Here is an 11,912-nt window from a genome sequence, read left to right as displayed (position 1 = left end):
CCTTGAACTCACTACATAGCTAAGGATGACATTGAACTCCTGATTTCATCACCAAGATTACATTTAACTCATTTATTTATTCCCTAAAATATTCCTAAAAATATTTATTATCTGTCTATCTATCTATCTATCTATCTATCTATCTATCTACACACACACACGCACACGCACACGCACACGCACACGCACACGCACACGCACACACACACACACACATACATGGAAGCCAGAGGAGGATGTTCAGTGTCTTTCTCTATTGCTCTCCATTTTTATTATTTTTTTAGACAAGTTTTTTTTTTTGTGTGTGTTTTCTGTTTGTTTGTTTTTTAATCAAACTTGGTTGGTCAAGCTAGCCATTTCAGCTAGGCTGGCTAGATACAGGTACTGGAATTTGCCTGTCTCTGCTCCCCAATGCTGGGGTCATAGGCATGGGAGCTACACTTGGCTTTTGCATGAGTGCTGAGAATTTGAACTCAAGACCTTCACAGCAAGCACTCTAACTTACTGAGATACCTCTCCTCCTCCTCCTCTTCCTCCTTCTTCTCCCCCTTCATCCTTCCTCCCCTTTCTCCTTCATCCTATCTCTTATTCCTTATTATTTTTCTTGAGACAGGGTCTTACTCTATAGTCCTTGCTACCCTAGAATTCCCAATGTAGACTAAGGTGGCCTCAAACTCCCAGAGATCTGCTTGCCTCTGTCTCCTGAGTGCTGGGGTTAAAGCTGTGCCCCTTGTACCTGCTGCTAATTCACGTTCCCCTCTTCCCCATACAGCTTTGCTGTGACTTTTGGTTAAGACAATATTTAATGTTATCTTAGTCCATTCTATCTGCTATAACAGATACCATAGACAGGATGGCTTACAAACAAGTGACAGAAATTCACTTCTCACATACTCCAGCCACTATGCTAGGGCGTGTGTGTGTGTGTCTTTTCATTAAATCTTTGTAGCAATTTAAAGGATGAATATAATGGAGAAGAAAAGATTACTCCGACCCTGAGAGGGTGAAATGATAAAGATAGCACAAGGGAGGCTGGAGAGATGGCTCAGGGCTTAAGAGTACCTGCTGTTCTTCCCGAGGACATGGGTTCAATTCCTAGCACCAGATGGCAGCTCACAAACATCTGTAACTTCAGGTCCAGAGGATCCGGTGGCCATTGTACCCTTGAGATAGGAGGTTAGAGGTCTTATATACCCTTGACTTGGTTTCCCCCAGTGGTAGCAGCTTGTATAACCAGTTCAGTAGCAAAGTGGGGACAGATTCGTTCCAGTTTCACCAGCCCTCTGTTATAACTCTAAGCAGCTCTCCAAGAAGTCCCCACTTTCCTTTATTTTCTCTCTGCAGCTTCTGTCCGAGGCACCATCCTCACTTTGGACTACTGCAATATCTAACTCTCCTCTTCCCAAGACAGCAGCCCACTCCTCTGTCCAGGCTAGCCTCACTGTATCACCCATTCTGGCCCCCAAACCATGGCACTTCTCTTGCTTTAGCTGCCAGTTACTGGGCTTGCAGGGGTAAGTTTCTACCCCTTGGTTTCCCATTGGCCCTGGATCTTCCATCTGCCAGGCAAGAGGTACTTTCTGTCCAAGGATGAGGTAAGATTTGGGGCTACAGAGTCTCTGGAGACCAAGAACAGTGGACCTTGGTGAGGACAGCTGTACCATTGTTACCCTGAGTACCTTGGGTACTGAGCAGGAGAGGGCCAGAGATGTCCATGCTAGTACTCAGAAGGAACTCAGCCTCGTGTTCTATCAGGGGTGTTTATGGGAAGATGTATATGCCCCACAGCACAAAAGCTATATGCTCAGGCAGGAGTTTGTATTTTGTGCCAAGGAGGCAGGAAGATGCATGTCACATCTGTGACATGTATTCCCTGTTGGCCAGTGAACCACCCTCCTCTCCCCCCATTTCATGGAAATCCCCTTGGCCTTCCCAAGAGAGCTCCGGATGTCAGGGGGACAGCTACAGTGATGGCCTGTGTACTCTGTCTCAGTGGGTAACACCATTTGGATGCAGGGTACACAGAGGGGTAGTAAAATACATTTTAAGTAAACTTTCTGAAGAACAGTTGTGTGTGAGTGTGCATGCGTTCACAGGCAAGTGAATCACTCAGGATAGCTTTTAGTGTTTGGTTCTCTCTTTCCACCAATGTGCATGCCAGGGATTGAACTCGGGCCATCAGACTTGGTGGCAAGTGATTTACCCACTGAGCCATCCCACCTGCTCCAAGGCAGGGGCATTTGATGCTCTTGAGCAAGAATTCTAGGACTTAAGGTAGGGAACTAAGTGGCGGAAGGTAGAGAGAGGATAAGGACAGTGAACGAGTGGGTGGGTGGGTGGGGGCGGGCCTAGGACATATGAGCAGGAGTCCCAGGTCTTCCAGGCTTGCTGACTTGGCCAGAGGGACAGATGGGTGTCATGGCCAGCTGCTGAAAGCCTTTAACATTCCTGCCTGCATTATGATTGTCTTTGGTTGGTTTCATCACAAGGCCTATCTGATGGTTTTTCCTCCCTTCTCCTCTTCTGCCCTCCTGGTCCATGGTCCTCTGTGGCTTCCTAGGCTGACTGTATTCACTCTAGGCCTCAGAATCTGCAACTTTGAGATAGCCTCAGAGAGCAACCGCAGCTCCCTAACAACTGAGAGTGTGGCCACGGAGATGTCCAGGGAAGAGCACCCAGTGTGACAGAGACCACATGAGGAATGTTACCTGGGTGCCAGTGTCTCACACTGATCTCTCTTCTGAGGCTTCCTATCTGCTCTCCCATCACTCGAAGGGTGGGGCTTCCTAAACTTGCCCGGTGTTGAGTCACCCCCCTTTTCCCTGAAAAGGTTTTCTTAGAGACTTTTCTGGCATGACACTTGTAGCTCCAAATCAGTGCTGATCAGGGGGCCTGGGTCTTGAGAGTGTCCCTTTCTGGAACAGCTCAGGCTTGGCTGCCCCTGCCAAGTGGCTGGCAGTGTCGTGGCCTGAGGTGGGTGGCTTCTCCAGCCTTCTTCAGGCATGGCCAGGCAGGAGGCCGGCGCAAAGGCAGGAAGACTGGGAGCGAGTGGTGGTAATTTAGATATGGATGTTTAAGAAAAATGTTCAGGGAATTATTCTATTCATGCTAAATACCAAGTGATTCAACCTCCTCCCCTGCATTGCCTGTCACAGTATGGCTGGGCTGTCTCAATAGTTCTCTGCAAATGGATCCCATTACAACCCAAACCCAGAATGGCCTGGGGTACCTGTTCATATTTTACTCATTACTCTTTGAGGAGGGATCCAGGGATGGGACCCCATGTTTTGTACTCCAGCCCATTCTCAGGTGGTTGCTTTTGGACTGAGGGCCTGATGCCTGCCATCCTCCGTTCCTCCTCCCACTGTGCCTGCTTCAGGGCTCCAAGGCGTGTCCTCTCAGCAGACAGGCCTTCAGGCTGCATTTCTGCAGAGCTAGGACTGTGAAGAAAAGGCAAGGTACATACTTCTGCACAAAGCCCCTGACACTTCCAGAACCAGGGTTTGGCTACATGGCTGGGCCCATGTGTTGGCGGGCGAACTCAACTGCTGTTGCCAGATGACTCAGCAGAGAGAATGCACATTGATTTGGGCAAAGATTTCACATCAGAGTCACTCTCCAGAGAAGCCCAGCATAGGGAGCTATAAAAAGCGGGAGACAGGAGGCAAGGGAGTAGGGAGGGCCGGGGTACCCCAGAGTCTGGTTGGACCTTCTGCACACAGAAGTGCTCAGCCAAGCTATCCAGGTTGAAGCGTGTGGTTTTTGTTTCTGACCTTGGAAGAGCACAGAAGAGACAGACACCAGGACACAGAAGAGACAGACACCAGGACACACTCCAGAGGCTTGGTTTTATTGTGCAGTTTTCTTTCCTCGGTGAGATGCCGTAAGCAGCGGTGGTATTATACATGGTGATGGGACAGGCAGAGCTGCCAGCGGGGAAGAGGATACTTGGAAAAGCTATCTTCCAAAAAGTGTGCACACCGGATCTCACTCCACCACCTGCCCCTGAGATTAGGAGGTCTTGGAAGAGGCAGGTTGCAAGACTCTCGCTGTCTGGGGGATCAGGGACAGCAAGAGGGGCTGGCACAGAGGGGCAAGGGAAAGAAGAATAAAGGCTCTCCCTTGGTAAGCTGGGTCCAACCGGATGGCTCTAGGATCCCCTTCCTGCACGGACTTAGATCCTGGAGTCAGAGTTCTGGCTCCTTGGGAGGGGACTTGTCTTCTTCTGCCACCTTCACTACAGGCAGTGGCCTTTGGAGACAGCAGGCTCATGTTTTAGAGGAGGGGGTGATCCCTCCCCCACCTCCTACCCCTTTCCCCAACATTCCCTGACTGAACCTGCATCTTTACTGAGTGTGCCCTGGCCCAAAAGCCCTAGGGGGGCTTCTTCAGTGATGGCAGGGGGCTTGTGTGTGGTGGCTGAGAATGACCTGGTAGAATCTAAGCCCTCATTCTCATTGGACGGTCCACAAAGGCTCAGCAGAGCTCTCCTAGCTTGAGCCTCCCTCCGCCCCCACCCCACCCACTGGATGATTCTTTCAACAGAGTATGACTGTACCAGGTACAGACAACAGTCCAACTTCCCTCATCCATATCTCTTTCAGGCATCTGGCTTGGTTGGCAGGGAGGAACTTGCCCCAGGGACTGATATCCTGCCTCCCCTACCCACCATACGCCCTTATGTTCTAACAGGTCTCCAGGGAAGAACAAACTAAATAATCAGAAGCAGCCCTGGAATAAATACAGAGTACAAAATGACAGCTAATGGTATGCATGGAGGGTGAAGTGGTGGGGGTAGGGGATGGGGGCGAGGGTGGGGGGATGATGGCATGCAGCACTGGGGTTCCTTAGGAGGGGCAAGGTCTCCGTTTCTCCCCATGTTCTGAGATATTTGAAGGACTTGGGGAGGGAATCAGCTGACCGGGAGAAGCAAGACCTCTGCAGCGGAAGGACCTCGAGGGCTCCTGTTTCTCCTTGGGCCCAACCAGTCACAGAGAAATGAAGTCCAGGGCTTGAAGGAGGGAGAGGGAAAGCAGCAGCATCAGCATCCAGGAAGTGTTCTGAACCAGCAGGCTTATGCCGCCACACTTGACCAGCTTGTCTGTGGATAGAGAAGGGGTGCGGGGAGGAGGGGAGATCAGGACTCAGGTGGGCAAAGGCAGGTGTCAGCTGTTCAAGGCAGCTAGCTGGTGCTTTCTCATCTTAGCGGCTCCACCGGATGCTGTAACAGAACCTCCACACCACAAGAATCACCACTGTTCTGCCTTTCCCATTTAGTTTCCTCAACTGTGCTTTTACTACAAGCTCCCCCCTTTCTGGCCCCTAATCTTGCCCCACTCACATAGACAGCAGCGGTTTCCCAGGAGACCAGCTGTTAGGGGAAGGGTAATGGAGGTGCCCTTTTTGTAGGTTTGGTTTTTTTTGTAGGCTCATTGGCTACCCCAGCCTGGCTAACCTGGACATTTTATCTTTCTGGGAACCAGTCTCACCTCTATACACACTGATACTTTTATTGGAGCTTATGGGATTCGCGCCCGAGACTCGAAGCTCACAAAAGTAGTCGCCCTCATCCTTGGTGGTGAAGTTGGCTAGGGTAAGGACCTTGATATAGGGCTGGTTGGAGAGGGTGACGCGGGAGCGGTACGTGTGCTCGGGTATCCCGAGGGTGCCTGAGAGCACGTGCTTCCTCTTCTCTCGGGTCAGGCTGAACTCATGCTGGATGGAGTTATCCTTGGTGTTATTTTCATGACGGCAGTCCAGGCGAAGGTTCTGGTTCACCAGGCAGGCTGTCAGGCTGGTCACCTTCTGCCCTCGGGACACCTGCAAGACTGGCACAGCAGTGCCTTCTCTGAATTTGGGGAGACACAGACCCGGGGCCTCCCACCTGCAGGAAAAGTACACTTGAGCTGGGAGGATGTGGGGTTTGCACTCGCCCCTGAGGTATTGGTGGGATGTTCCACCACCTGCAGACTCCAACTTCCATCAATCTACTGAAGTTCTGGGTCCCAACAATGTGTTTCAAGAAGGAGACCAAGAGGAGTATGTTGCTTTTTTTTTTTTTTTTTTTTTTTAATGGTTTTTTCAAGAAAGGGATTCTCTATCTTGAGAATAGCTCTGGCTGTCCTGGAATTTGCTCTGTAGACCAGGCTGGCCTCAGACTAACAGATCTACCTGGCTCTGCCTCCTGAGTGCTGGGATTAAAGGAGTGAACCACAACCACCACCACCCAGCAAGAGGAGTTCCTAGATCCACTATGGAGTTTCCAATATGTCAAAGACCACCACTGGTGAGGTAGAGGCTCCTCCCCACCCCCCATCCCCATATCCCCCAACCACCTGTGCCTCTGAGACTATGTCAAAGAGGCTACTTCCTGGAATGGGAGGAAGCCAGATGCCTTAGAATGCCAGCCCTGACCCTTGCCCAGTACCTGAGAGCAGGAGAGCGATGCTGATGGCTGGGTTCATGGTGCCAAGAGTTCCGACTTGGATTCTGTGGTGGGGAAAGCTATGGGTCAGCCAGCTGGTAGGACAGGTGGGTCCCCATTTACCTTGAGGGCTTGAGATCCACAGAGCACATGACGAACACCTCAGCCCCTCTCTTTATCCCCTTCTCTTGGGGAGTGGCACTGCCTAAGGTCCTTTGCCACTCCGAGAAAGCCAAGGAAGTGGGAGCCCATGTCCTGGGTGTGTGTGTGTGCTGTCCCTGAGCACCTCCCTGCTGGGTGACTTCATTACTTTCTTCTGGAACTTAAGACCTACAGAGCTCACATCTTTGATCCCAGTACTCAAGAGGCCAAGGCAGAGGTAGATGGATTTCCAGGCCAACCTGGTCTACAGAGTGAGTTCAAGAACAGCCAGGGCTACACAGACAGACACTCTCTTGAAAATACAAATTTTTAATTTGGTAAGCTATACATACCTTTTATTGTCTAATTGGTCTGACTGTATGCTTTAGGGGTGTTAAGCTCAGTCATAGCGCTGTGTAGCCAGTCTCTAGAACTCAATCAGTCTTCCAAATGAAAACTTTCAGATCCATTAAACAAACAAAAAACCCCAAACACCTCCCTCTTGTTCAGAATATGACCCCTAATGTCCAGGTCAGCCCTAGCATATAGTAGATACTCAAATACTTGCTTACTTATTTACTGACAGACTTTCACTGTGTTTCTTGGGCTGGCCTCAAACTCACTAAGCTGCCACCATTTCCTGAGTGGTGGCGTTATAGACATGTACCTCCACCTGACCTATTCTTTTATCGAAACTGTATCTCCTCTCCCAGTGTATCTCAGGATGTCCTGCCTCAGCTCCCTGAGAGCAGAGTAAAAGGCATTTACTGGATAAATGAGGTTCTCCGACCCTTATACTCAAATAGGATTGTGATAGGGTCTAAGAAAATGGTAGGTATCCAGCATTATGCCCCCAGTGATAAGTGATACAGAAAGCTTACCGGCTAGGGATGAGATCAGGCAAGTGAGGTGCCACAGAGGCCTGTATAGGACATGGGACATGAGTGAGAAGCATGGAGGCCAGAAATGCTTGCAAATGGCCAGCTTTTGAGCGTTCCTAGGGTTGCAATTTTCTGGTCCTGTGTTCATAGCTGCCCTGCACAGGTTCTCTGCCTTCCCCGCAGTGCCACAGCTCAACACACTGGCAGGCTGTCTAGCCTGTCCTTGCCCAAGAGAGGCACAGTCTGCGAGTTCTCGAGCTCCACCTAGGCTAGGAACATCCTTTGCACAGGGTGGGCCACTCTGCCATTCTCTCTGCAGTTCAAGATCCATGGGGAAATAGACTAGGGCTCCCGGATGGGCTATGGCGGTGAATGTCAGCCTGGGGTGGAGGGAGCTGCGGCCAGGAGCCAGATCCCAAGGTTCTGTGGCAGAGAATTAATTAATTAATTAACTAATTAATCAATTAATTTTAGAGACAAGGTCTCCTTAAGAAGCCTCGGTGAGCTTGGAACTCGTGATGTAGCCCAAGTTGATCTCAACTCCACCGGTCTGCTTCCGCCTCCTGAGGGTTGTTGGGTGGCAAAGGACTTGGATTTGATAACAGTGGGTTAATGGAGGAGGAAGTGTGGGCTTGAGATTCAGGGGAGGGATGGGGGAACACTAGAGAAAAGAATTGGGGCTGGGGCTGGAGAAGCCTGGCAGAACTGGATAGAGGGGTAGCGTGATCTGGCAGAGGCGCAGCAGTTTGTTTTCGGCGCCCCAATCTCATACCCAGCCCACCTAAGCCCACACCGAGACAAACTTTGCGCCCTTTCTCTGAGGCCCGGCTTGGCTAACCCCACCCTGATGCTATTTCCTCATTTTAATCTTCCTCTACCAGTTGAGATTCTCCGCTCCCCTCCCCGCTCCCCCCTCCGCTCCCTCGCATCCTTTCTAGCTTTCCCCTCCCCCGCGCCTGCCACCCAGTCCCCTCCCGCAACATTGCGGTTTTCTTACCTGCGGTGCCCCGCACCCAGCCAGCCACGAGGTCACCCGGCGGGGACTCCCTCCAGTTTGCAACCCACCTCCTCCCTCTATTCGCACCACTAAAGCGATCTGAGCTTGGGGACCAAAGGCTGTCCTTGGTGTCCTTCCTCACGGTTCTCCCCGGCACCCACTCGTCGAAAGCGTCCGTTAGCAGGGGGAAAGCCCTTGACCCCGCACTGCCTTCCTCTCCCACCTCGTCCTGGGAGCACCTTCTTTCCCCAGTTCCCGCGCCCCCATATGGGAGCGCCCTAGTATCCTTTCCCAAAGCTGTAGCTGGGGAAGGCTTGCATCCTCGCCCTGCGGCTGTCCTTGCATGTGCGGGTCCCTCCCGCCGGCCTGCTCTCACCTGGACTCCCCTAGCTGCAGCCTCCTCCTGGTGCGCCAACGCCTCCAGTTGCTGCACCCAGCGCGAAGCCCGCAGTTTTCACCAGGGGTGGGGAGAAAGGGGGGAGCAGGGAGGGACTCTAGATTCAGCCAATCGGAGGCTGAGGGAAAAGGATGGAGGGGGTGGGGTGGTCGGCGAGGGCTGACTGGAGGTGTTCCATTTGGGTGTCCGAAGTGGCTTGCTGCTACTAAAGAGGCACTCTCAGTCCTGTAATTGGGATGACTCACCCAGGGAAAAGCCGGTTAGGGACCCTGGGGGTCGGGGGTGGGGCAGCCTTCTACCCATACCCCGGGACGCTCTCCTTTTAAGGTTGTAACCCTTTCTTTGCTAGAACCTTCAGAAGCCTGGATAACCAGAGGGAGGCCCTCCAGCTTCCCCCTTTTCTTTGCCTCTTGGCTGGAGATCTGCTCTTGAGCCTCCAGTGACAGGTTTTGGCTTTGGAACCTGTTATATCAGCAAAGGGAATGGATTGGTTGTTTTCCATGTTTTCCATGCTACTGCAGCCCTTCGGAAGCAAGGCAAGGGGTGCATCTGCCTGGCTTGTCTCTGCTTCCCAGGCATCATGCCCACCTTCAGTTACTCAAAACACTTAGCCCTGTAGGGAAACAGTGCATTCTGCTTGTAACTCCGGATCTTGAAGTCGCACCTATTTTCCTTCCTTCCTTCCTTCCTTCCTTCCTTCCTTCCTTCCTTCCTTCCTTCCTTCCTTCCTTCCTTCCTTCCTTCTTTCCTCTCTTTCTTTCAGATTTTCCACCAGGATTTTTCTGTGAAACTCTGGCTGTCCCAAAACTCTCTCCATAGAGCAGGCTGGTCTTGAACTCACAGAGATCCACCTGCCCCTGCCTCCTGAGGACTGGAGTTAAAAGCATGCACCACCACCTCCAGGTGAACTTGCACGTTTTTGGCCCAACCAGCTAGAATGTTCTCCCTTCTGTGAGTACAAGATGATCCTGTTTGGTCTCCAGACAAGGAAAGGAGGCATGCCTTCTAGCCAGCATTGCTGGGGACATTATATCCATGGTCACTTACTAACACCACTCCCATCCCAACAGACTCAGCCCATCCACTCCTTGTTTCTTCATGGCCGGCTAGTAGTCAGGCTGACCAGTTGTAGGACTTTGGAACTCAAGAGCCCAGTGCTGAGCCACTCCACTCTTCAGCTAGTGGCAGAGAAAAGAGAGAACTCTCAGAATGGGGAAAGGCTGAGACCCAGTTTTGGGTCCTCAGGAATGAGACCCCATCAACACCATCAGCTTGATGTCACCAAGAGGCTCTTTCTAAAACCTGTGCTAATGATTTTGTTTACAAATTATTTTTAAATGAAATTAAAAATTGTTTATACTATTTGTGTGTGTGTATGCATGTGTGTGTGTGTATGCATGTGTGTGTGTGCATGCATGTGTGTGTGTGAGTGCACGTGTTTGCAGAACAGATTTCTAGAGTTGGTTGGTTCTCTCCTACCATGTAGTTCGTGGGGACTGAACTCAGGCTGTCAGGCTTGTTGGTAGGCACCTTTACCCACTGAGCCACCTTGCTGGCTCCTGTATTTATGTTTTTTAAAGGCTAGATTGGTTCCCGGTCTCTGAATTCTGGGTGGGGAAGTCTTGTGGCCTGGCTCTGCCTCTCAGCCATCTGCCTGCCCGGTCTCCTGTTTCTTCATAGAAGTTGGCCCTGGCACGGTCACTGAAGCTTTCAATACAGTAAATGGCACTGTTGGAAGCCATCCCTGGGCCTGCAGATGCAATTTCAGTCCCCTCCCTTGGAGAGCTAGGTGCTTCCACAGTGCTGGAGATAATGGGACATTCTAACAGGAGTGGGGGCTATTTTTTCTGGTAAGCCACTTTATGCAAAGTTCCCCAGGGCTTGGGTTCTAAGGAACAGGGGCCCTAAAGACCACCCCCTTCACAGATGACTCCCCTTCACAGCTTTACTGGGTGGGTTCTTAGACATGCATAGGGGAATTTCTAAGGTCCCCAGGTGCCCTGGCCTCAGCTGCTCCCTCAGAACCCCATTCTTTCTCATTCACTCAGCCTCTTGTCTTTCTCACTCCATGTATGCTGTAGTCTCCTGTCCCTGAACTGCTGTGTGTTCCTTCCTGCTTAGTGGCTTTTGAATCAGGTTCAGGGATCTTTATCGGAGAACTATTGCTTCAGTTTGATACTTTCTCCTCCCACAGCCTGGGAGCTGGTTGGTTCTTTTATTTTGGGGCAGGCTTAGACTACTCAGAGGGCTGTTAGATATGTCAGGGCTCAGGCAGCCTGAGGCCCTGAATGCTGCTCTGCACGCCCATACCAGGCCTAGCTGTGCTATTTTGCCAAGGTTTCCAGGCCCTGGCCTACTTTCTGGGTCCCCAGGCATTCTGCCTCAGGAAGGGGAGGGGAGCCTGGCCTGTTGAGAGCTTGCAACTTTGTAACTGCTTGAGCAACCTCTCCAGTCGGTTAGAATCAAAGGCTCAAAGAAGACAACCCAGGATTCGGAAAGGGATGATGGATGGAGACAGAGGAGACTAAAAGTCTCTCATTTCCGAATGGACAAGTCGGAAGCTGAAAGCTGGAAAGAATTGAATCAAGGTAAGATGGCCTCTTGTTGGTCCCAGGTGGGTCCCTCTCCTTTGTCTCCAGTAGCTCTAGCTTGGGACACATGGGTAGCAAACTCAAGATTAAAACAACAGCAAAAATACTTTTCTTTAGAACAACCCAGAGGGCAGTCACCCTTTATAGTCATATAAATATAACCATGTAGGATTTTTCTATTAGTTAGGGGTTTATTGTTGTTCTGAGACACCATGACAACAACAACTCTTAGAAAGGAAAACATTTAATTGGGCCTGGCATATAGTTCAGAGGTCTAGGCCTTTATCATGGCAGGAAGCATGGTGGCACACAGGCAGACATGGTGCTGGAGAGTTAGCTGACAGTCTACATCTGGATCTACAGGCAGCAAGCTACTGGGCCTGGCTTGAGCTTCTGAAACGTCAAAGATCACACCTCCAACGTCCTCCAACAAGGCCACACCTACTCCAACAAGGCCATGCCTCCAATAATGTAATTCCTA

The 11,912-nt window shown here is 51.0% G+C and overlaps 1 protein-coding gene across 2 annotated transcripts; it reads right to left on the bottom strand.

Annotated features, from left to right (window-relative positions):
* Nucleotides 1-3,829: 3,829 nt before the first annotated feature.
* Nucleotides 3,830-8,925, bottom strand: Thy1 (Thy-1 cell surface antigen). 2 transcript variants are annotated; one of them, XM_021172977.2, is made up of 4 exons: nt 8,820-8,925; nt 6,428-6,489; nt 5,490-5,828; nt 3,830-5,101 (listed from the first exon to the last, which is right to left on the bottom strand). In XM_021172977.2, exons 2-4 carry the CDS (start codon nt 6,462-6,464, stop codon nt 4,989-4,991), a joined length of 489 nt encoding a protein of 162 aa, XP_021028636.1. In that variant the 5' UTR covers nt 6,465-6,489; nt 8,820-8,925; the 3' UTR covers nt 3,830-4,988. The 2 variants fall into 2 exon arrangements, with proteins under 2 accessions (XP_021028636.1, XP_029336939.1); XM_029481079.1 differs by lacking the exon at nt 8,820-8,925 and adding an exon at nt 8,444-8,813.
* Nucleotides 8,926-11,912: the final 2,987 nt, after the last annotated feature.

This window comes from Mus caroli, chromosome 9, assembly GCF_900094665.2.
Source record: "Mus caroli chromosome 9, CAROLI_EIJ_v1.1, whole genome shotgun sequence".
Classification (NCBI taxonomy): Eukaryota; Metazoa; Chordata; class Mammalia; order Rodentia; family Muridae; genus Mus; species Mus caroli.
The sequence above is the reverse complement of the archived record's forward strand: the minus strand, read 5'-3'. Positions and strand labels throughout refer to the sequence as shown.